Source organism: Erpetoichthys calabaricus, chromosome 16, assembly GCF_900747795.2.
Source record: "Erpetoichthys calabaricus chromosome 16, fErpCal1.3, whole genome shotgun sequence".
Classification (NCBI taxonomy): Eukaryota; Metazoa; Chordata; class Cladistia; order Polypteriformes; family Polypteridae; genus Erpetoichthys; species Erpetoichthys calabaricus.
Genome location: NC_041409.2, coordinates 11,966,857 through 11,993,762, shown reverse-complemented (window position 1 = coordinate 11,993,762; position 26,906 = coordinate 11,966,857). Strand labels below are relative to the sequence as shown.

The following is a 26,906-nucleotide window of genomic DNA, read 5'->3' as shown; positions in this document are numbered from 1 at the left end:
CACAGTGCTTCTTCAATAGTACAGTCGAAAATATTTTTCCTACTCAAACTTGGCTTAGAGGGTCAGGTCCTATTAGCTTAGTCTAGGCCTCACCTGATGGTTTTACTTTAGAACTTAAGACACCTACACTAACCTTGTGTGAGTATTTGTGGAAAAGTATCTTAATCCAGTTTCAGGGGTACAAGCAGCTGGCAGTACCCTGGCAGCACAAACCTTTTCTGGTTCATCACAGGGCCCACTCCCACTCTTGTCCACACTAGAATAATTTAGAGTCACTAACTACCCTAAATACACGGTACAACACCCTAGTACCTTAATCCGTAGGTTTTTGGAATGGGAAGAAATACGGCAAACAACCACATTGACATGTCAGCTCCACACAGTGACTGGCCTGGGGTTTGAACCTGGATCATGGAGGCAGTAGTACTCTACATCTGTGCCACTCTGATGAACTTTAAATATGTAAGTACATTCCATATATTATACCGTTTGAGATCCTGGAGTTAAAAGTGCATACTGTTATATCTTCTTATATAATACGCTACCATGGCTGTCCGTTTGTCTGTTCAGGATTTTAAATCACCTGCAGCTCGCAAATCGCTCAACCTATTGACCTGAAATTTGGCACACATATACTACATGACATCTACTATCTACTTTCGGGGTGATGATTGACCTCGAAGGTTATTGCTCTTTTTATTTTATAGTAGAATTAACTCTCAGCAGGGCGACCGTGTGGCACATGCGTACGGGCATCGTTCTTCCCCCTACCACATTTGCCGTCACTTCCACTACCTCTGCATATCTTAAATCATTCTTGAGGCAGATTGAAGACTTAAGTGCCAGCTTAAGTGAAAAATTAAAGAAAGCATACTATTGCAACACAAACACAGACTTAATCAGTTTTAACGAGAAAAGATGTCGACGAAAGAAGAGAAGAAGTGGGCCGCTAGGGTGGAGTAAAGAAGAGCTGCTCAGGAAGCAGCAAGCGCATCAACCTCTGAGCAAACGAATGTTAAACGTACAGAGAGAGAGGATGAAAACTAGGAATGCTCACGTCAAGTGGATTCACTGCATGTTATCGTGCAGTGCGCCGTTACCGGTTATTAATAATTTATTGCCACCCCAGACCCCATTGCTCATCTTAATCAGGTTTAACATCCTTTCTTCTGGATGAACAATAAATTACAGTAAGAGTATACTGGCAAAGCTGATCAAAATGCTGTGCAAAAGGTGGAGGCCGAGAGAACTCGGCTGACGTCAACTCCACTTGCCATGCTTACAGGCAGTCCCTGAGTGAATGGGCTCAGAGGCTCTCCTGTTAGCTCACTCTGTAAGGGAGCTGCTTCTGAAGGCTTTTCTAATGTAGGTGTTGCAGGTTTGTGGCTGGCCAAGGGAAGTTACAACAATGCGCATGTCTAACCTGACACATATTACGTGGTATGATTAAAAAAAAACAAACACTTAGTGTAATTGGTGGGATTTGCACAGTGGACAGGTGGGGCTGAGGAGCGAGATAGAGATCTCAGCTGACTTCCCCAAGAAGCACTCCATTTGCAGTGCGTAGAGGCAGGAGTTCTCCTATTAGCTTGTGCTGTAATGGAGGTTCTTCAGAAGGCCTTGGTAAACCAGGCGTCACAAGATCAAAGCTGGCCACTGGCAGTTACAATAGTGCAGTACAATCCACACTGGAAGGGATTGTGATGTGACAACAAAACAAAGTGTGACATTATTATTGAGACAGAATTGAAAACTGACAACGTCTGCTAAAGTAACCTTTAACATAGTTGACCGTGCATAGGATAACAGATTAGGAGCCACTCTTCACAGGGTTTATTCATGTTAAACCAGCTCACAAGGCCAATTTTAATTGCCAAGTTGTAGCGGCGCTACTGGGGAGTGAAAACTTCCAACTCCCAGCAGTCCCTGCAGTGGCTCTGATTGGTCGTCTGCTGAGGGTGCAGGGGCTGCTAGGGACAAGGAGACCGATGTGACATTTAAAAGAGGGCCAGTTATGCAGAGGGGGTGAAGTCTTTTGTTGTTTCGTGTCTGGAGTTACCTGTCTGTTTGTCATCCCGTTTACTACCAGTGCATTCTTGTGTTGTCCTGGATTGTCTCCTGTTTCGGTGTATGGACTGTCTGGTGTCTTCTGGCTGCGTGAGGACTGATTTGGATTCTGTGTCAATCTTCCGAAGAAAGGAGAGACCCTGATCCCATCACACGTCATCATCTCATCAGGAAATACAGGCAGGACTGACCTTTACATTCACATACAGCGAGCTGATCTCTGGACTATTGATCTCTATCATTTCATTTCATCAGTTGCCATTTTTCATGGACTTCATCATGTGTGTGGTTTTTGTTACTTGTTTGTTATTGTTGAATTCGTGTTTATTGTGTATCACTGTAAAGGGAACTGGGGTGGGGTGGTTGTAGATTGTATAGTTATATTTTGTTTATTATTGTTTAATACAGTCTTCAATTTGTTTTATTACCAGTTGCTTTTTGTCTCTGTGAGGGAGTGCGTGTGAGTCGGGCCAAGGCTGGGTGCGTTCCTGGGATCCCCACCGAAAAATAAATCAATCTTAGCTGGGCTTTTTAGTTCGCTACAAAGTAATCTATGGAAGATAAAACAATATTCGGAGAAAAAAAAAACTATACACAGATTGGGAGAAGGAACAAACTCCATTCAGGTAGCAATCCAGTTGTGAATCACATGAAGGACTTTAAGACTACTAACCACTGTGCCACCCTTTAAATAAATAGTGCGAATAACACAAGAATAATTCAACTTAACTGAAAAAAAGGATGAAAGAAGTCAAAACCATCTGGACTTTGCAATTTTTATTTACAACCTGATATCAATAGAAAAGGAAAAGCCATACAATGCAGATGTTACCCTTTTTTAACTTTAGTGGGCTTTAGCCATTAATAGATTAATTAAGCTTTACCACCCTGACCGGCTTTAAAGGACGGATACTATACGCCCAAGTTCCAACTGAACCAACCTTTCCAAAACTGTGCACTTCTGCACTTACAGAAATTTCCACTCAGTCTTTGGCTCAATGCAAAGTCCCTGCCTGTTTCAAACAATCCATAATCATCATTGTGCCTAAGAAGCAAATTAGTTTCAGCCTAAATGATTACAGGCCAGGGGCACTGATCTCTGAAATAATGAAGTCATTTGAACATCTGACTCTCCAGCATCTTAAATCTTTCACAGATTCTCCCCTTGACCCACTACAGCGTGCTTACCGTGCCAACGGGTCAGTTGAGGATGTAGTAAACATTCCACTTCATCTTGCAGCATTTACACTCTACAGCTACTTGTGCCAGGATATTATATGTGGATTTCAGTCCTGCATTTAATACAGTCATCCCAAAGCTTCTTCACAGCCAACGTCTCAGTATGAATGTAGACTATGCCACATATCCCTGGATCTGAGACGTTCAAAGTAACAGACCTCAGACCCTGAGCACATTTTCTCAATGTCTGTGTTGTATCTCTATTCTTACCTGGTGTAAATGAGTGTGACTATGTCATCTATTGGCCTTCATTCCCTCTTAAGCTAATTTCAGCATGTGAACAAAATGGATGAATGTTGAATTTTCCTTTCAATAAAAAAATCAAACTTTTTGATAAATTTAAATAAATTAGGAATTGATATGTAAATATAAAAATATGGCAGAAAAAGCAGATCTCGTACACTGATTACATTACATAAATCTATTAAACAAATACAATTTTCAAATAATAGCCTGTTACTATTCCGTAATATCCATTCAATATTTTTCATTTTCATTACTATGTATAACACCCTGCTACCTGAATAATTCTGTGGACTGTACAGTGATCTTGTTTATTTTAACCTGAAAACTGAAAAATGTGCTATATAAATTAATCTTTGATTGCTGAAATATTATACACAAAAATATAGCATCCTCTGCAGGGTGCACTCTAAATTGCACATGCATCTGTTCATCTGAAGGGTATTCTAATCTTTATGTATTATTAATCAAAGAATGTACAAACAGTTTATGGGAATCAAATTGTATGAAGCCATAATAGCTGGACACCTTACAAAACAAAAATAAATAATGCATTCTCGTTTTTCCTTCAAAAATTTCCCTTCCAAAACTGTATCAGATAAGACGAATTATATTTTATGCCAATGCAGGCAGCTACCTTTATAGTACATAGTGGTTTGCAAAAGTAAATAATATGATGAACTGAAAAGCTGTAATAATAGAAGTAAAGGGCAGACTTTGTAAAATACTTACAAGAAGGTGATACCTTAATAGTCTGTTATTTATATGCTATGATTTTTTTTTATCATATTGGCAGTAAATTACCATCAATTGAAATAAAAATGTAAACTGAAACAACTGATAATTGTTTTTAAACAACAGTCCCATCTTCCACTATTATGGAGGTATCCTCCTTCAGACACTTCAAGTGTATATATTATAAACACCCTCGTACTGAATTTAATACAGTTTTACTATAAAATAAGAAATAACATTAAAAAGAAGAAAGAAAAGAGAGGTCTGAAGTTAACTTAAAAACTGATTAAAAAAGGTTAAATAATAGAGAGTGCTGTACTTCCTGAAGGAAATTCTCAACTTCATCCACCCCTTCCGTTTTCCTTTCTTCTCTGCTCCGGGAGGCAGCAAAGGCTAATAATACTAACATGCAAAGAGACTGGGAAAATATGAAACAAAAACGTCAACCCCTTAAAAGCTTATGAAATAAACATTTTTTATTGCTACCCATTAAGAAATTTTAATACGGAAACTTAAAAAAAAAAAAAAAACAACTGTTTCCTTACATTAAAACATTGATATAAAAATGCCTCATTATCTTTAAAGCATTCACGTAAATGCTACAACTTCAAGGTTTGAACAGCTTCAGAAAAGAAGCAATTTTTGTCACATTAATTGGGATGGATTATTTGTGGATAAAGGCTGTAACAGACACTTCTGCATAGAAATGCCTATAACATTTATGTTTTGTGGTATGTACATTATACTATCAATTATAATGTAACAAATAACCAGTTAGTAGAAGCCATACAATGTGTGTTTGGTTATTTATAAACTGATTATGTATTTAATTTGATCTACATTATCATCATGAGGCAAGTGCTTGTTTCACTGAACACTTATTAATGCTATTTTAACATTCCAAAACAAATTGTGTTTTACTGCATTCGGTTAAAATGAGAATATGATATTTATGATGGAACCCAGATATTCCCATTGGTATCTGGAGCAGAAGTGTATGGAATGTTCCATATCCAGGGCTTATCTGAAAAAAATAGAAAAAAATAAGATTACCAATAAAAGAACAAATGTAATGGCCATAATTCACTTTAGCCCTACCCAGATTATTACAAATAACGACACTGTTCAATTAAACACACACACACACATTATTTTAGATCTTTATGCATGAGTGTGTCAATAGAAAAATGCATCATTTAGAGAGCCAAATATTTCTTTTGCTAAAGGTCAACCAGTACACAAGATATCCTAATATGTTTAAAGACTGAGACTAACACAGACTGCTTCCCAGTTAAAAAGGTGAGATCTTTGTAGTCAGAGGGCCCAGTGCTTGATTAAACAAATTTAGCAAACAGATGCTAATGATCAATGACAGTATTTGTAAGTTGAACCAAAGTAATTCACTGAAACAGAAACAGCTGAGTAGAAGGAATAAAACTAGCCAAGGGACAACCATAACAAAAAAAATGAGGTTGCGGTAGAAGTGGCAGTTTAACCTGCAAATACATACATCATGGAAAAAGTGAGCACAGCGGTAAGACAAAAGGTGGTCATCCTGCATCAGCAAGGTCTCTCCCAAGCAAAAATTTGCAGAAGACAGGTGTTTCCTGATGTGCTGTTAAAGCTCTTCTAAAGAGGTACAAACGAGCAAGGCTGAAGACCAGAAATGTACAACAAACTAGAAATACTGTACATCAAGCTTACTACTCTTCAAAATCACATGTCCAGCCACTATCAGCGCTGCAATAGCAGAAACCACCACCCATCTACAATCTGGAGAAGTCTTATCAGAAGTGGTCTTAATATCCAAACAACAAGCCAAAAAGCAGAAGGACTAGGGTGCAGGAAAATTGGAGTAGGTGTTCGGAGTTGATGTAACTTTGAAAGTTTTGTCTCTAACAAAAGGCAGCTTGTCCACAGAATGGCATATGGATTAATGTCTGCATTCAGCAATGAAGCACAGTGGAGATTCACTGGAGGTTTGGGACTGCATTTCCACAAACAGAGTTAGTGATTTGATCAAAATGTATGGCCCCATTTTCTTATCCATCATACAATATCATGGGGGGTGTCTGATTGCTCCAACTTCATTCTGCAGTATAATAATGATCCCAAACACACAACTTCTTAAAATAAAAAAAAACTATCTGAAGTGTAAAGAGGAACAGGGAATTCTGCAACAGATGGTATGACTTGCACAGACCTTTGATCTGAAAATCACTGAGCCAGTCTCAGACTACTTCAGAGACAGAGGCCAAAGTCTGCAGCAGAAGTGGGGCAAGTTCTCCAAGCAAGTACCTTTAGAAACTGCAAGCATGTGGATCAAAGAAAACTGCTGCAGTATGGCATGTAAAGGGTGGTCATACCAAATACGGACTTCATTTTTTTTCTGTTGGTTACACTTTCTAGGCCATTATTTTTGAAAGCATTCCTGCTTGACAGCATTTTTTCACAGGTGACTAAGACTTTTACACAGTATTTTACAGTCGTATGAAAAAGTTTGGGAACCCCTCTCAGCCTGCATAATAATCGACTCTCCTTTCAGCAAAAAAAGATAACAGTGGTATGTCTTTCATTTCCTAGGAACACCTGAGTACTGCGGTGTTTTCCGAACAAAGATTTTCAGTGAAGCAGAATTTAGTTGTATGAAATTAAATCAAATGTGAAAAACAGGCTGTGCAAAAATGTGGGTCCCCTTGTAATTTTGCTGATTCGAATGCCTGTCACTGCTCAATGCTGATTACTTGCAACACCAAATTGGTTGGATGAGCTCGTTAAGCCTTGAGACAGGTGTGTCCAATCATGAGATATAAAGGTATTTAAGGCAGTCAATTGCAAGTTGTGCTTCCCTTTGACTCTCCTCTGAAGAGTGACAGCATGGGATCCTCAAAAGCAACTCTCAAAAGATCTGAAAACAAAGATTGTTCAGTCTCATGGTTTAGGGGAAGGCTCCAAAAAGCTGTCTCAAAGGTTTAAACTGTCAGTTTCAACTGTAAGGAATGGAACCAGGAAATGGAAGGCCACAGGCACAGTTGCTGTTTAACCCAGCAGGTCTGGCGGGCCAAGAAAAACACAGGAGCGGCATATATGCAGGATTCTGAGAATGGTTACAGACAACCCACAGATCACCTCCAAAGACCTGCAAGAACATCTTGCTGCAGTTGGTGCATCTGTACATCGTTCTACAATTCAGCGCAATTTGCACAAAAAACATCTATATGGCAGGGTGATGAGAAAGAAACCCTTTCTGCACTCACAGAGTCGCTTGTTGTATGCAAATGCTCATTTAGACATGCCAGATTCTTTTAGGAACAAACTGCTTTGGACTGATGAGACAAAAATTGAGTTACTTGGTCATAACAAAAAGCGCTTTGCATGGCGGAAGAAGAACACTGCATTCCAAGAAAAACACCTGCTACCTACTGTTAAATTTGGTGGAGGGTTCCATCATGCTGTGGGGCTGTGTGGCTAGTTCAGGGACTGGGGCCCTTGTTAAAGTCAAGGGTCGGATGAATTCAACCCAATATCAACAAATTCTTCAGGATAATGTTCAAGCATCAGTCACAAAGTTGAAGTTACGCAGGGGTTGGATATTCCAACAAGACAATGACCCAAAACACATTTCGAAATCTACAAAGGCATTCATGCAGAGGGAGAAGTACAATGTTCTGGAATGGCCGTCACAGTCCCCTGACTTGAATATCATCGAAAATGTATGGGATGATTTGAAGCAGGCTGTCCATGCTCAGCAGCCATCAAATTGACCTGAACTGGAGAGATTTTGTATGGAAGAATGGTCAACAAATACCTCCATCCAGAATCCAGACACTCCAGACTGCGTCTAGAGGCTGTTAGATTTGCAAAAGGAGGCTCAACTAAGTATTGATGTCATATCTCTGTTGGGGTGCCCACATTTATGCACCTGTCTAATTTTGTTATGATGCATATTGCATATTTTCTGTTAATCCAATAAACTTAATGTCACTGCTGAAATCCTACTGTGTCCATAAGGCATGTCATATATTAAAAGGAAGTTGCTACTTTGAAAGCTCAGCCAATGATAAACAAAAATCCAAAGAATTAAGAGGGGTTCCCAAACTTTTTCATATGACTGTATACGTGTTTGCCCATTCACTATGTGTACTAAAAATGTAGGTAGTTTAAGTGTCTTGCTAAATATTATCAAGAGTTGGAGACTGACCGAAAAACTTTGGGATGTAAAGTCTAGTGCCCTAGACACAAGGCCACACTGCCTGATAGCTGTCATGCACCAGCACATTTCTGCAGGAATTGTGTTGTAGGCTGTCAAGATAGAGACACAGATTTTAGCAAGTGAAACACAGTATAGTGGTGAAAAAATGAACAAAATGGATGTATCACTGCTGAGGAACCTTCATATCACTCCACTTTCACAACATTCTAGTGCCTATAGTGGTACATGCAAACATGCCATTAGCTTTAAAGATGTTCTTTTTCCCTGCATTCAACTTTTTAAAAATGTTCTTATTATTACTTCACAGAAAAAGTATTATGGAGTTTATTTACTGTGTTGATACAGTAATAAATTCTAATGCTGGCTACTGCGTGGTGAAACCATCAGTTGTAAGCCATCACTGCATGCATGTTCAATGGCATACTATAACAGCTCAGCCTGAGGTGTCATTCATTTGACTACTCACATGTACTCAGAAGCTGTTCAATGCAGCATCAGCCATGTGAAAAATGTCAATGCTCAATATGAGCTAATATCAAATTCTGCTGGCTGCCTATTAAATCAGCAACTGAAACACTACAGTCTTACAGCAGATTTCGAATGGATATTGCCATTCAATTATACTGCAAGATCTTAACATGTCTTGTTGACTTTATTTCAACGACATTTAAAATGAAGGCGTGAACGCAAAGCACAGTGGAAGAGTTAAATTAGGATTACAATTTTAGCCTATATATAAAATTTGATTTTACTCTAGATGAAAAGATTAATATGGAGCAAAAGTGCAGAATACCAGCTTTTATTTTGTACACTGTGTATGAGTGTGTGTGCATGCTTTCACTTTCAGTGCTGATATTGCTCGATTTCTGTTCACAACATTTACATTTGTTCCGGTTGTATAGATATGAAAGCACTGTGATTGTACGGAGTTCAATAAACATCAAGACTAGAGAGATGTCACAAAAAGAAAAAAAAGCAATCTGGAAGTTAAAATAAGAGAATCATTTAATCATAACCATAAGTCAAAAACTGGATGCAAAAACATATAGCAAAATTAAATTACAAATGTGGAACATAAGGCAAAACAAAGAAGCTGCTTATTTAATGTACTTATCAATTGGCAATAATGCTGAAGACATTTGATCACAACTGATCATAGCTATGAATAAACCAAAATGGACATGAATACACAGCATATGTGCAAAAATGCACAGCAATAAAAACTGACATTCTGAATGTTCATCTTATATTTATAATATAATCTAAAATCTAATATCCATCCATCCATCCATCCATTTTCCAACCCGCTGAATCCGAACACAGGGTCACGGGGGTCTGCTGGAGCCAATCCCAGCCAACACAGGGCACAAGGCAGGGAACCAAAATCTAATATGTTTGTGTATATATAGTACTGTGCAAAAGTTTTAGGTAGGTGTGAAAAATTGCTGTAAACAAAGAATGCTTTCAGAAATATAAACAAGGATTGTTTATTGTTATCAATTTACAAAATGCAAAGTGAGCGAACAAAAGAAAAATCTAAATCAAATCAATATTTGGTGTTCCTACCTTCTGCCTTCAAACCAGCATCAATTCTTATAGGTCCACTTGCAAAAAGTCAGGAATTTTGTAGGATTCTAGTCAGGTGTCTGATCAACCAATTCTACCAAACAGGTGCTAATGATCATCAATGTCACACGTAGGTTGAAACACAGTCATTAACTGAAACTGAAACAGAAACAGCTGTGTAGGAGGCTTCAAACTGGGTGAGGAACAGCCAAACTCTGCTACCAAGGTGAGGTTGTGGAAGACAGTTTCATGTCATGGCAAGATTGAGCACAGCAACAAGACACAAGGTAGTTATACTGCATCAGCAAGGTCTCTCCCAGACCAAGATTTCAAAGCAGACTGGGGTTTCAAGATGTGCTGTTCAAGCTCTTTTGAAGAAGCACAAAGAAACGGGAAACGCTGAGGATCGTAGACGCAGTGGTCGGCCAAGGAAACTTAGTGCAGCAGATGAAAGACACATCAAGCTTATTACCCTTCGAAATCGGAAGATGTCCAGCAGTGCCATCAGCTCAGAACTGGCAGAAACCAGCGGGACCCAGGTATACCCATCTACTGTCCAGAGAAGTCTGTCCAGAAGTGGTCTTCATGGAAGAGTTGCAGCCAAAAAGCTATACCTCCGACGTGGAAACAAGGCCAAGCGACTCAAGTATGCACGAAAACATAGGAACTGGGCTGCAGAAAAATGGCAGCAGGTGCTCTGGACTGATGAGTCAAAATTTGAAATATTTGTCTGTAGCAGAAGGCAGTTTGTTCGTCGACAGGGCTGGAGAGCGGTACAATAATGAGTGTCTGCAGGCAACAGTGAAACATGGTGGAGGTTCCTTGAACGTTTGGGGCTGCATTTCTGCAAATGGAGTTGGAGATTTGGTCAGGATTAATGGTGTTCTCAATGCTGAGAAATACAGGAAGATACTTATCCATCATGCAATACCATCAGGGAGGTGTATGATTGGCCCCAAATTTATTCTGCAGCAGGACAACGACCCCAAACATACAGCCAAAGTCATTAAGAACTATCTTCAGCGTAAAGAAGAACAAGAAGTCCTGGAAGTGATGGTATGCCCCACACAGAACCCTGATCTCAACATCGAGTGTGTCTGGGATTACATGAAGAGACAGAAGGATGTGAGGAAGTCTACATCCACAGAAGATCTGTGTTTAGTTCTCAAAGATGTTTGGAACAACCTGGAGTTCCTTCAAAAACTGTGTGCAAGTGTACCTAGAAGAATTGAAGGCAAAGGGTGGTCACACCAAATATTGATTTGATTTAGATTTCTCTTTTGTTCATTCACTGCATTTTGTTGATTGATGAAAATAAATGATTAACACTTCCATTTTTGAAAGCATTCTTTGTTTACAGCATTTTTTCACACCTGCCTAAAACTTTTGCACAGTACTGTATATCTAAAAAAAAAATCATAACCATCATTTTCATTCCACTTTTCCTGGTGAGCGTTGTGGCAGCAACTTGCCAAGCTAGACTGACTAGGCCACCCTATGTCCAGCACATTCCTAGTCCAGTCAAGAGATATAATCCAGAAGAATCAGAAATTATACATTTTTATTTTACTGCCACAGTACATATGAGAGCAGAAAACACACAAATTGCTCTTTCACTTCATGAATGTGTTGAATTTCTAGCTATTCAATATTACAGAGGAAACATTTGATGCTGTATTACAATTAATAAACATTTTTTTCCACTGTTGATTTATTATTAGCAAAATCTATATATGTAATCCTACTCAAGAAACAACTAATGCAAAAGTGATTAAGGCATTAAGAAATAAATGAGCTGAGATCACAGGGCTATCCGAGTGCAAAGCTAGTTAACACTACTATGACAATCAGTTTATTAACAAAACCGTAAACATATATTATTTAACATGATACAATTTAATTTCAGTTGTTGTATTTATGAAGAGAGCCGTTTATTGCATGAGATTATAGGTTTAAAATAGACTTTACCAATTCTGTAAAAATAATTTTAGAAAAATCACTTTTGCAAATTTTAATCCTACATTTGTAAGCTTATTTCATACAAAATATAGGTAAGTATAGTGTTTAATTCCAAAAAACACAATATACAGTACAGTATGTATATGTGTATTGTCTTTGCAAATGTTAACTGAAGAACATTACAGAGCAATTGAGCACTGTGATACGGTAACTTGGGAGTTCTGCAACAATATTATGCAATATCTGAAACAGTAATATGCCTGTATAATGCCTCACAGTGACTGAGACTGTCAAGTCAGAAATTTTCCTTTTTATAGCTTCCTTCTTTTTAGTCATTCTGGTGCGTGTTCAGACCATAATGTGTGTGTTTATATATACATTATTTTATTTATATATTTATTTATTTAAAAGCTTCTGTAAGCAGCCAAATTCCCCCCTGGGGAGAAATATACTTCTATCTATCTGTCTATCTAAACAAACAGGTTTACTGCATACACAAGGCAGGTCTAGATTTCTTCACCTCCATTATGAGTATAACTGAATATAACTGAATCAGTAAGACATGGATTAGGCATCCAGTGGGTCATTGCTGTGTGGAAGTTTCCACTCCTTGTTACAGCTCTTTTGCTGAGAACTACTGTACACTAAGCAAGCTCTTAAGTAGACACAGGGAATAGGATCCTAGTGTCCATGGCAACTGGTATCGCAAAACTGTGTTCAACTGAAAGGCAATTTAGTGAGTTGGTAAAAATGTGATGAATACTGCACTCTGAAAATACATTTAACTAGACTGGCGAAGAACAGTAGTAAGGAAATGCAAACATCAAGTGAAAATAAAATGTTATACTGTTAATAATTTGAATGTTAATCTACATTAGTTTGATAATACAGAAATGTGATATCTTGGTTTTTTACTGGAGGCATTCAATTTAAACAGTCGTAAGTAAATGAATTATTTTCTAACGTTACTTTGTAAGTAAAAAATATTTTCAATAATGAAAATAAGTACTATTATTGTAGTGTAAAACTGTACCTACAGTATGAGTGCTGAAAAATGTGTACCTTTAAGCAACATGCCAGTTGTGAATGTATGGAAATAAAAAAAAAACATGTTTACATATGGTAACAGTGAAGGATTTGACTCCACAGTATAAAAGAATAAAAAAAAAACTTCAGCTTTTAAGGGGTTAATGTATCCTGAGAAAATATTCACAGCTGTAAGCAAAGACTGCAAGATAAAGCACAGAATACAAAAATACAGTACTTGTTCATTGTTATTTGTTTTCATCCTTGCATTAAATAAAAAATTGTTGATGCATGCCCTATATAAATTATTTTTTGTACCACGATTTGACATCTGTTAAGTAAAGGTATTGTTATGGCAGATTAATTGACCTGAAGTACGTTCTATGTTGCTACACTCAAATGTCAGTTTAATTACAGATATGCATGTATTCTTTCCATTTCTGATTTTAAGTCTAATACTGCAGTGTTATTTGTTAAGCAGTGGTAAATTGTGAAGCAATGGTGTATGCTATTAATGATGCTACAACACAAATAATAACTGGGGGGGTGTTCCCCCCCCTGGCCACCAGTGGCAGCCCAACCCCACTTCTATAGCGTGCTTCACTTGCTATTGGTCAATGGGTATATTCCAATACAGTCAAAACTCTGGCCCTGAGATTTATTTATAGTTATAGCAAACGCTGAAACTATTGGAAATTGTCACCTAAGCAAGATAAATGGTAATCTACTTGCTGAGGTATCACCAGTATCTAAATAAATATGTGGATGCAATATGACTTCTCCTGCATGATTTTATCAGCAATTGAATGTTTATGCACATTTACAATCTGTAAGCATGTGCCATTACGTAGTCTATTTGTCGACTGCTAACACACAACTGAACTACTACTGTTCTTAGCGGAGAGGATGTATAGAAGGTATTTTGTTTGACGCATACACTTTAAATTGGTTGAATTGACATAAGAGTATCATTGTTGTATTCTCTTAATGAACACAAAGAAATAATATTTACATTAATATACTACAGGATGTACAGTTTTGAAGAAAAATGAACACTGCATGAAAACATCACATGGAAATGATGCACAATTTCACTAATCTTTTTATATACAGTATACAGAGTAGATTGATGACACATTACACTAGAAACATAACATGCAGACAAATGGCATGTATTAATGTTCACATACCTTTTCTGAAATATTGTTGAGATACTATCAACCAGAGTACTTGGTGACTAATTCCATGTATTTGCAATTATTTATGTGAAGAAGTATTTTCTAATGTATGCATGAAATTAACACTTAATCAGCGTTCAAGTTTCAACTGTATTCTTATTAAAAACCTCATATTACAGTAACTGATGGAATCTACCTTACTAATTCCTTTCATAAATTTTAAACACTCCAGTTATGTCACTTTTTAATCTAAGCTTAAAGTGAAATGATTCCAGCTCTTCAATCGTTCTTCACACCCCCATAATCTGCATTCCTAGAGTAAGTCTAGTCGCTAATTCTCTAAAACCACCCAAGTATTCCAGATGAAATTACACAAGTACCTTATACGATTTAAGAATATCCTCCCTGAACTTGCACTTAACACAATGTATTATGTAACTCGGCATCCAATCAGTCTTCTTAACCACTTCTGAACCAATTTGTCAAGTGACAGTGACGAATTTACTTGGACTACTAGGGTCTCTCTCTTAAGGTGTACTGTCAGGTGTAATTACCTTTATTTTGTAATTGTATTTTATTTTTCCCCAACGTTAAAATTTTACATTAAACCTAATCAGGCACATTTCTGTCTAAGTTCATCTGTAATGATTTTCATGACTCTTTCACCTAGAGATCTTACAAAAATAAAAAGCAGCACCAACCTTATCACCAGTCTCTGAGGGACACCATTAAAACACCCAGTGCAATGGAAAATACTGAAGGCAGCACAGCCTGGTTTATTTATTTATTTAGTGTTTATGCCAATTTTGTCATTATCTGCATATTGTGCCTTAGATTCCTACCTGTTGTAGTTTAATCATTAGTTTCTTTATAGACTTACTTTTTTTGGAAATCAAAGCAAATAATATGATATGCTGTTCTATGATCAAAGTTCTTCCTCAGAAAGTTGCCGCATATTACAGAAACATGTCTTATAAACTCAGTCTGACTCTCCACTACCACACCTATATTTCCCCATTGCTTCCACTATTTTCATAAAATGCAGATTATGATAACTGGTCTGCAGTTAGTAAGGTCAGCCTAATGACTTTTTATATAACATCTTCTCCCCTTCTTCTAAGAATTACAACAAAAAATGCACGCTAAGCATTTGCAGATATCTGCCACAACATGATTTATTTGATTTTAGCATTTTAAATTCCAAATCATTTACACATGTAAATTGAATATGCTGTGTTTTTGTTGAGAGTGCTCTATTTTCTTTGCATATGGAGCCTTTATGAGTTGAGAACCTCAAAGACATGAGAATTAGGTTAACTAGTAGTTGGCTGCCCTGAAGTAAGCTTCAGTGTGAGTGTAAAGAGTTCCTTCGATGGACTGGCCACTTATCCAGGGTCGTTTCCTGTCTTTCATCCATCCATCCATTTTCCAACCCGCTGAATCCGAACACAGGGTCATGGGGGTCTGCAGGAACCAATCCCGGGCAGGGTGCCAACCCACCGCAGGACACACACAAACACACCCACACACCAAGCACACACTAGGGCCAATTTAGAATCGCCAATCCACCTAACCTGCATGTCTTTGGACTGTGGGAGGAAACCGGAGTGCCCGGAGGAAACCCACGCAGACACGAGGAGAACATGCAAACTCCACGCAGGGAGGACCCGGGAAGCGAACCCAGGTCCCCAGGTCTCCCAACTGTGAGGCAGCAGCGCTACCCACTGCGCCACCGTGCCGCCCTCCTGTCTTTCAGCCCTGACAAATTGAGGAGTACTCCCTGACCCCAAATAAAGACCACATATGCACAAAAAGGATGAATTTATTATAAAGAATAAACAATGGAGGATAACTACAAGGCCTCTCTAGGCAGTATTATTTCTTTACTAACTCGTAGATGCACAGCACACTTACCCACAAATTACTGCATAGAAACATTTCTCCAAATACTTGCCATATCTTTATCATTACCTCTGACCTGTCTTCCCCTTGCCATCACTTACTTTACTGAATCCAAGCCCACCAGAAATACCAGTGCAAAAGATCTAAAACTTCTTTCAATGATCGCGTTTGGGTTGAAACCACAAACCTTTTTTTGGGGGGACAAACATGTTTGATCATTTCCTAAAACCTCTCAGCAACACCTAGTGTGTCTGTCTGAACCAGGCAACTCACAACACTTAGAAAGAGGCCACACACAATGTAATTCAGCTGCCTGCTTCCACCTAATGGACTGGACTCTGCACTAACAATACTGCTCAGACAGCCTCTGGCCCTCTTCTGCCTTGCACTGGATTAAGCAGGTTTGAAAATGTTTGCATGCATGATTGATATTACTCTTTAATTATTAATGTCATTTATATACCTTACTGTACCTCCTCCTTCACAATTGTCATAAAGCTAAAACAGTGAAAGAGCCAAATATTGCAGTGATATTCTTCTGTAACTGCTTTTGGTATTGTATTTGTTTTTTGTTACTCTATTGTGCTTATACGCCATATGGGTACTTATCTGTATTTTGCATAATGCAGATATTTGTTTGTGAAATATCTTTCTCAGTACCTTATTCCTCTATTCAGAATTGCATTACATTTCCTACCCCATTTACATTTTGGGATGAACTTGTCCTGTACTCCATGCAGTGACAGTCATTGTTATAGGCAAATCATTCTCCAAGGATTTCCAAACATTTCTGAACAGCCAGGTGAATTAAAGATAAAAATGTTTTCAAAATGTTAACAGTTATGTAAAAAAGTGGCAAAATACCTCTAAGCATTCTCTAATTAGATACTGTGCTTATGACAGCCACTTATGATGTTTGTACTTAAACACCGGAGTCCAGTGTAATGAACAACAGCAATATACGAGTTTAGGAGGAGGCATAAGGATAAATCACTAAGGAGTATAATTCATGTTCTGCTTTCAAACACAATTTTAAATAATTCTGTTTTGAATCCACAAAAAGGTATTGCATACATAGAGTCCCATTGATTATTTTTTGTTGAATAATAAGTGAATGAATAAGTGCTCAATTACAGGATATTGTCTTTTGTTAAATAATTACATCATACAGATGTTAACACCACATACAGCATTTGCTTTTTGTTTTGTGGAAAACAGGAACTATGTAGAGTACATAGTCTGCCACAATTTTATTTTGTACATGGAAAAAAACCTTGGGCCCATATTTGTATAATATTGAATTAGTTTATTTTTAAATTTTTTATAAATTATTTTGTAGTTTTAGGTTTGCAAACATTTTGTTCCCAGTCTTTTGTATATTGTTTTTCATTGATGTATAGCAGAAGTATTACTGGTAGATACATTAGCTACAGTTGGTTCAGTAAGTATTAAGACCCCTTCACTTTCTGCATACATTTGACATTTTTGGCCATTAATCTATACTCAATAACCCATAATGACAAAGTAAAATATGTTTTCAGGAAGGTTTGTAAATATTTTAAAATTCAGTAACTAAAATATAAATATTGTATATTTGCTGTTTAATTTTAAGTGTGTCACATTGCCATTCTGTAATTTCAGTATTTTATTACTGGGTTGCTAGTATGTGCGGCAGGTGTTCCTAGGTGCAGAGATGTAGCGACATGACAGTCAAGGCAGGAAATTTCCTGGGGCTCCAAACTGGGAGGGGGCCACCATGGGCGCCATGTTTACATTGGTACTCTTTGCAGCAAAAAAAATCTGCAGGAAACCCCCTTGATTCATAGCATTGACTCACTACAACAACACACTCAGACACCCCCTAGGGTCCCCAAATGACATTGCAAGAGTGTTTATAAAGAACATTACTTTTTTTAGTAACGTTAGATATAATCAGAGCCATTTCATTAATAATGAAGAGGATTTACATGTCTGAAACAGAAAAATTGGATTTACTTGGTTTGTTTAGACAATTCAGCTTCATTCTCTCCGGGCTCCACTGTAGCCAGTGAGAGGCCAAAATCAGCAGCACCAATTCAGCCAAAGTGACAAGGGGGTCTAAGGTGTCGTAATTTAGTGACTCAGTAATCCTGACTGTTATTATCACTGTTTCTTCTGGTGAGAGGACTTCATTTTTAAAGCTGGTTAAGTCTTACTTGAGATCTACCATTTGGCAGGGAGGGCGTTGTGCCCTAGCTCTGATTTCAATAGAGCCCAATGTTTGGAGGTCTTTGGTACTGCAGGACATAGTGGCTGCATTTGTTGTAGCCAAAGCTGGCACACGGTGATTTTGAAAGATACAGTAATACCTTTATGTGCACTTTTTCATTTATTTATTAAAGATTATCCATCCATCCATTTTCCAACCCGCTGAATCCAAACACAGGGTCACGGGGGTCTGCTGGAGTCAATCCCAGCCAACACAGGGCACAAGGCAGGAACCAATCCTGGGCAGGGTGCCAACCCACCGCAGGACACACACAAACACACCCACACACCAAGCACACACTAGGGCCAATTTAGAATCGCCAATCCACCTAACCTGCATGTCTTTGGACTGTGGGAGGAAACCGGAGCGCCCGGAGGAAACCCACGCAGACACGGGGAGAACATGCAAACTCCACGCAGGGAGGACCCGGGAAGTGAACCCAGGTCCCCAGGTCTCCCAACTGCGAGGAAGCAGCGCTACCCACTGCACCACCGTCCCGCCCCTATTAAAGATTATGATATGCAATATTTATTTTTATTGCTGCTGGTTTTCTGTTCCAGGCTGTCCATTGTTAAAATAAACATACTCCCCTGCTTTAATTTTATAAGTGCTATGATACCACACTCTCCTCTAAATATTTTAGTTGGAAGTTAGATCCTTGATCTCTTATGGAATGAAAAGATTAAATTAAATCCATTACATTTTCAACCCTAATTGGTAAAAAATCAGAGGGTGGAATCTCCTTACCAGGTTTTGAATTGCACCATTGAGCTCTTATTCTGTGTTCAGTTTGGACATGGTGGATCAGTCTTTTTAATCCCCATTCCTGGGTTGCCAATGAATCTATTCTGGGATAGGGTGGGGTGTTGTTTTTTTAACATTATTACGGTCATTACCATTGTCTTCTTTTGACTTTTAATTTTATGAGATCCCTCGTGACTACTGCTTTTAGCTATCGCTAATTGCTCTTATATAATAAAAAAATCAATTTTATCTCACACACACACACACAAATAGCAGCTGAACCAGTGATCCAGTTGAGACACTTTTGATACTCACAAATAGCATACCAACTAGAATTTGGCCTGGTTACCAATACTACTAAAATCATATTTATGAACAGTTACATATAATTATTATTCATTTGTTTTAATTGTGATTCATTTACTTATACTTTAATATAAACGTTTGATTTTATATTCAGTTTACTGTGCAGTAAGTAGCTGTTTCAGAGGACTGAAAAACATCTTTCATGTGCAAAAGTTATACATGAACAAATCTACCTTTGCTTGTGTATTTTTGTGGAGGCAGGTCAAATGGAACTGGAAAAGACAAGGATGTGCTCTTAGCTCCCAAAAATGGTGTCTTCTCAATTGAAAACGCTGTCACATTCTGTGGGGAAAAGAATGAACAGGTGTTAGTATAGTGAGTGCAACATGTACAATGTGTATTCTTTTATAAGTAGGATAATGATCAGAAGTCCGGAAATATACAAACATACCAACTGAAAGACGTTTAATTTCCCAAGAGACAGAAGTTCAGATGTTCAAGTAATCATACTTTATACCAGGTTATCTAACTTTACAACATCTCAGTTTCTGGTGAGTCACATTAGCTTATGGTTTCCAACTTAATGTTAGGTCACTGACTAATCCCTCCTTTTAACTGACACACTTAGTTAAGTAGGCATTCTGTTTCCATGTTTCCCAGACTGTGGGGTATTGTTAATCTAAAATGGATTAATTTTAAAATACTGCACTTCTGTTTGTAACTTAAAGTCTTTCTTATTGTACTGCTGTATTATTGTTGTTTCAATCCTGTGGTAATTTACAAAACAGGCAACTTTTGATAGACAAAATACTATACAAAGAGACACATATATACCAAGAGCTACAAATGGGCCCTTTAAATCTGTTTGTATATAACCTAACTATTCATGAATGATCTGACTATCAACACTTAAATGCTGACACACGTTAGTCAGTTCTAATCAGATGATCCAAGAAACATAATTTTATGGCAAGTACACATGAAAACATGACATTGCAAATATGCTGACCATTTACGAATATACTGACATACTAAAAGAGAGCAATGAGGAAAACAATTCAGAAAGAAGTTCCATTAAACCACTGAAGCAACATATCATTTGACATGTAGAAGGGATGAAAACTAGACATTTTCGCTCTCTAAGAATTGTGATCCTTTATCCTTGCTTTGTTTGTCTTAACTTTTGTTAACTACAAACGTTAATGAAGATGACTTCTTGTCAGTAACTTACCTATCTCTCTTGACTTGTGCTACTACTCGTTACTTTAGTCAACTTTAGATATTCCTTGTGGGTCAGTGGATGAACATAACAGGGGTTGATAACCACATTTTCAACAAATTCATCTTGAATTCCTATTCTGGAACAGTGGTTTCTGCAGTGGTGGAAATGGTCGGTCACATGATAGTGACAATACTATGTGTAAAACTCAGGCAGTATAAACCAAAGACTCAGGTCCGTTGCTTACTTTTCGGTTCTCAGTGGACAGCATTACACAAGAGTTAAGCTGGAAGGCACAATGTTGGACTTTGCACAATTACACTATTTCCCACTGCCAGCTTTGATAATACAGAGAGGCTGTTTAGATGAAAACATTGTGCTCCAGTTAGGCACCACAAAATTCGATAATGCATTTTTAAAAGGAGAAAAGAATGGATACCAGAAAAAGAAAGACAGGACCAGTTTTTCTTTTACTTATTTTTTGTTCACACTTCTTTCATCTACAAGGTCAGAAAACTCTTAATAATTTACATACATAATTCAAACTTTCTCCCTGTAATTTCTTTCTGGTAAAGAAACGTGCACTGTAGTGACCTATGCCAAGTCTAAGGATATGAATCTATTCACTGGTATTTGGTAATATTACTACTATAGTTTGTAAACGAATGATGAAAAACTCAGAGCCTGGAACAATACTAAAATTGGACCCATGAAAATAAAACTTTTCATTTTGAATTATTGAAAATACTTTATTTAAATATTCTGAAAACATACATTTCTAGAAATGAAGCTGCTTTTAAGAAACATTTTGAATCAATGAATTTCTAATTCTTACATATCAGATGCTTGACAATATATATTCAAAAGAAAAAGAGGGCATTATGACATAGACAATCTAAAGTTGTAATCATGTTCCAGCAATTATATATGGACTAAGGACAGTAGCAATATAAATTGTGTTGTTGTTAAGGTGAAGGAACATGCCCATATTGAATAATAAGAAGATTTTTTTTATCCAAGGTCATTGCATATCATGTTTACCACTGCATTATGTTCAAAGAATGTAAAATATTTTTCATTCTGTCATAAAATAATGTTCCATCTGTGTCCGTAGCAGCAAGCAGAGCTTTAACATGACACAGAAAAAATGGTTTTATGATGATAACACCTGCATAAGGTATATAAGAGTTTTTTTTAATCAACCATTTATTTTTCATATGTAATTGGTAAACTGAAATTCCTATTTGTACATGTCCCATCAGTATCATAAATAATGGAAATTACTGTTTTGTAACCTGGAGAGTACCCAAAACAGTACAGCATATAGTAATATGTGGACCAATGTGAAATCTATATATATATATATATATATATATATATAAATATATATTGCAAAGTTTACTGACTCACTCACTCACTGAGTCACTCATCAAGGAAAAATACTAATTGGGTAGAAAGGTACAGTACATCTAGCAGAGTAGGTATTTGCTAAGAAAGGACATTTCGATATATCACTATTTAAAGGTAAAAAAAAAAAAAAAAAACCAACAGAAAAAATAAATACCCCAAAATCTCAAAAATGCCTTGATGGACTGGATCGAAATTTTGTGACATTATAGAAAAAAAAAATTAGCCAACACTTTTTTAAAATGTATTGATTCATTTTTTTTATTAGATAGAGATAGAGAGATAGATAGATAGATATTTATGCTAGCTTACATGCTCTTGACTACTTGCTTTATGCAAATGAAGGTCAAAGCAGAAGTGATTGACGGACTATGTGAACAGCATCAGTAACCAACAGGGGCAGTGTCCAGGACAGGAAAAAAAAAAAAAAAAAGACGCGATCACGTTGTAAAAGAAGCAAAGCTCAACGGTTAGCAGGCGCTGTTTTTTGATGTTGACTACTAGCAGTCTTAGATGTGTACCAGTTCTTATCTTGGTTATCCGTTCCAGTCCCACAACCACCTGCATCCTGTTGCAGTGCTGAAAGTGCCGTCCCCCAGCGGTCATCAAATGAGGTGCTACAACTCCAAGGAACAAACAGTGGTCTTATGCCAGGCATATATGGAGTAATTCTTTTTTTAGAAATTGTAGTCAAACAACTACTCCCACATACAACAGAGTTGCCAGTCATACGTACATATTCAGTCTGACTGACATAACAAGACATGGGTGCACAGACTATATGTGTACATGGCCCCAATGAAATGTTTAACTTTTCAAAAAAACACGATGGGCACAAGTTTCTCAAAATGTCAACAAAATTCCTTACTAGTGCTGTATTATGTTCTGAAAGTACAATGAAAAGAAACAGGAGTGACTGGACACATGAATGGTTGGGTCACAGACAATACAGTCTGTCTGTTTTACAGCGAGAATTAGACATATGTAGTCATTATTCATTTACCGTTGTCTTTATGTTTACTAAGATGCTTTTGATATTTTCCATTTAGTTGTATGTGTGTTGCTATATGATATTAAAATTTTTGAAATCAAAAAACGTGAAAATGAGAACGACAATAACAATACCCAATGTACAATATGCTGTGATCGATGCACAATGAAATTTGATAAGGGATATTAGAATGTGAAACTGCTAACACTACAAACCAACCAGCTGAAATTTCTGACACGACAGAAATTCTACTGATTGCAAAAAATAGACCAATTGTAAGATGCAATTGAGTATCACAACCTCTCTTTCTCATACTGCACATGAAATTCAGGCCGATTCAGCTAAAGTTCAGGGCGATACAGAAAAAGTATTCAGGTGAGTGAAAATGAGGCTAAAAATTGTGGAAAAATTGCAGTGTATGCTCAGTATTAGAGAGTGGCACTTGAATTTCTAATTGGGAAATGGTCCACACTCTTCACGTTAATACACTGACGTAACACATAGGGTACTGGCACTTAAAAATATCCCCTTCAAGCACTGCTTTGCATATACATTCACATTTGCAGACTTTAAAGGAGGACTATAAACAACTGATGAAAAACATAAAAAGAGATACTTCAGTGAATGGAAAAAAATGAAAATCATATACATCTATCTAATTATGATAATAATATACTCAAATTTCACATAATTCCTACTGATTACCTATTTCTATCCAAAATAATACACTTTCCTGTAAAACTGTATTTGCAATGGCCATCAACAAAGGCCAAGTCACTAGGAAAAGCAGGAACAAGCAGGAATTAATATAATGCAGGAATGTTATCCATATGGACGAAGCTAACACCCTGAACTAATTTTTACGCAGATTTTCCCTCCCACTGCCACCTTCTGCCAATGACCAGTCTGCCCACACCATCACTACTACATCAAAAACTCCTACCATGTTAAATGACTTTTCAAATATTAATAAACTGTATAGAGTTTGTCCAGTTATAATAAGAAAATGTTGCAGGAGGTAGGATTAGCTTCTGAAATTCTAGGATACACTCCTGATTAGCCATGGCACATACTTTAATAAATTCTACACTAATTTTAATTTCTGTTTGTACAATACAACCTTCAGGTTTTTCATGAACTAATCTGCAATGTATAATACTTAACTAAAGTCTGTTTTTCTCACACATGCTTAAGAAATGATTGCTAATGCTTGCTGGTTATTCTAAATTGGGCCTTGTAAGCAAGTGCATATGTACAAGTGAGCCTTGTGATGAACTGCCAGGCCTTAAAGGACTTAAAAACAAACAAACCTATTGAACTGAACTCATTCTTATAAATGTACTTTAAATTATACCCTGGCAAGCTGTAAACTATTACATACACCTACGTAGTATATATTCACACACACAAATACACAGTGGCACAGTGATTAGCACTGCTGTCTCATGGATCCAGAATCCTGGGTTCAGAAATAGAACATGATCATTATCTGTGTGGAGTTTACATGTTCTCCCCATATTTACAGTACATAGGTTTTCCTTCAAGTACTCTGCTTTTCCTCCCACATCCACAAAAGCATGTAGGTTAAGCGCTAAAACCAGCAAAGTTGGAGTGTGAGTGTTTATGTCAGTGGACCCTGTGATGTAGTGGTGTTCATTTTCTGCCTTGTGCCCAATACTCTGACCCTCTGTGACCTTAAAGTGGTTTAAGTGGGTCTGGGAATGTTATCTCATAAATTCTTATTATCACTATTTATATATGTGTATTGCAAAAGAAAATAATTTTTAGTGCCTAGATCAGGTTTACACAGCAAATAAGTGATGAGTGTTGAACTAGAAACACTGTAATGGTATACAGACCAAAGTCTTTACCAATAAGCTAAAATTAAATTTTTAATTTTTATAATTAATTCATAAATGTATGGAGAAAAATTACAGTATCTATTTTTAAATAATTTTCATTCTCCTCGTGTTAAAATATGTACATTTACATACAACACAATGCCTATACGTCATAAGAATTTAGATTCAATTTTTACTGCTTGGGACCCTAAATGAAATCTGCAAGAGAGAAGGAAACTGGAAAACAAATAATAATGGAAAAACTTACAAATGTTGATGGCAAAAACAGAACACCAAGTTCATATGATCGAATCATCAGTTGGGTGTTATTCTTCTCCATTGCTCCCCAGGCGGCTTTTGAAAGATTGGCACTAGAAAAAGAGAAACAAAACACATATTGAAATAATGTACATACACTTGTAGCAGAATGAGGCAATCTGTGGAAATCAAACAAAAATAATAAATGTCTAGAATAACTCAAAACAATTTACATCACAACTTACAGTATGTACAGTATATTTTATTCTTTATTTGCCATAACATGCCTTAGTGCTATAGTTTATTAACAAAATAACGTAATAAAGAGGTTTTATATTATATATATATATATATATATATATATATATATATATATATATAAAATCCAACATCTGTCTGTCTGTTTTTATGTCTGTCCGCTTTTCACAAGAGAACTACTTAACAGATTTAGATATATTTTGTTCTATAATTTGCTTGAACAGTCCAGTTGATTTTGCGACTTCTCTCATTGCACCAAGTATCATAGTTTGCTTGCGGTACCAATTTATTTGCATGAATCTGAAAGAGTGGCTGCTGGCAGGGCCCCCCTCACTCACGTGCCAGCATCCGTTTGAGTCAGTGTACCTCTCACCACGTATTGGAGCGTACCACCACGTTTCTTTGCTTAGCTAGTGATACTGGTTTATTCAACAGACATTACCATCTACAGACTGTCAAGGAGTAATGTTTGACGTTTTTGAGAGAGAGAGAGAGATCAGAGCTACGTGCGTTTTAGAGGTTAGCTGCTGATTGCCAGAGATATCACGGCCATGTGCTTTTCTCCCCATGCCCTCTCATCAGAGCTGAACATGATCGGATACAGTGCCAACGTTTAATGTTGCAGCGTTAGCTACCTTCCGCTTGGGCCGAATTCCATTTTTTTTTTTTTTTTTTTTTTTTTTACTTTTTAATGATTTTTAAAGTTTGTACTGTTTTACTACTATGTGGCGGAGCCACAGGTGACAGCTAGTATTGATATATAATGAAATGTAGGAAAATTAAAATCACAATGATCATACCGAGTACACCATACATAGTATATATTATAGTTTTCAAAGAGTACAGCAGAGGGGAAGAAAAATGAGAAATAAGCATTACATATTTCTCAGTTAATATTAATACTAATTATTGCATGAACATCTTCCAGAGCTTATCTTAAAATGGAAAAAGTTATAGTTTAATCTTGAAGCTTTTGGAGATAAGCTCTCTATATGGCATGATACAATGCAATGAAAGACAAATTGTTAAAAATTTCCGCTAATAACTTGGTTATTAAATTTTTTTAAATATTTCATGAAATATACAGTAGTATATATGAGCACCAGTACAATATCCTCTTGATTAGAATGTTTATTTTTATTTATTCTAATGTTATATCATATTTATAGAAGTAGATAAACACTATGTGGATAACCGGTTTCATTTCCTGTTTGGCAGCAGGCACAAATTAACAATTTTTGCATGCATGTGCTGATTAGCACTTTAGAATATGAAGCTTACTACAAGCCAAACATAGTACACTGTTTAATTAAAGTTTATTAAAACATCATCATACTGTATGTATACATTTCACAGACACTTTGATAGTGTAGTAAAGCCAAGCAAATGTTTAATTTTGCCAAATTCTTAAGTCTCAATATTTATTTCCTATAGTACTCTTACAGAGTATGAAAGGAAGGAATGAATAATACTACAAAATTCAAAAAGTAAAAAAATAAATCAAGC

The 26,906-nt window shown here is 36.8% G+C and overlaps 1 protein-coding gene across 2 annotated transcripts in view; it reads right to left on the bottom strand.

Annotated features, from left to right (window-relative positions):
- Window positions 1-5,082: 5,082 nt before the first annotated feature.
- The window catches only part of tdp1 (tyrosyl-DNA phosphodiesterase 1), a 94,007-nt gene continuing 72,183 nt past the window's right edge, over window positions 5,083-26,906 (bottom strand). For both annotated transcript variants that reach the window (XM_028821858.2, XM_028821857.2), the window contains exons 14-16: window positions 25,153-25,255; window positions 19,660-19,768; window positions 5,083-5,308 (exon numbers count right to left, since the gene is read on the bottom strand). In XM_028821858.2, coding sequence (XP_028677691.1) covers window positions 5,235-5,308; window positions 19,660-19,768; window positions 25,153-25,255 — 286 coding nt within the window. In that variant the 3' untranslated portion in view covers window positions 5,083-5,234. The remainder of the gene's footprint in view (window positions 5,309-19,659; window positions 19,769-25,152; window positions 25,256-26,906) is intronic.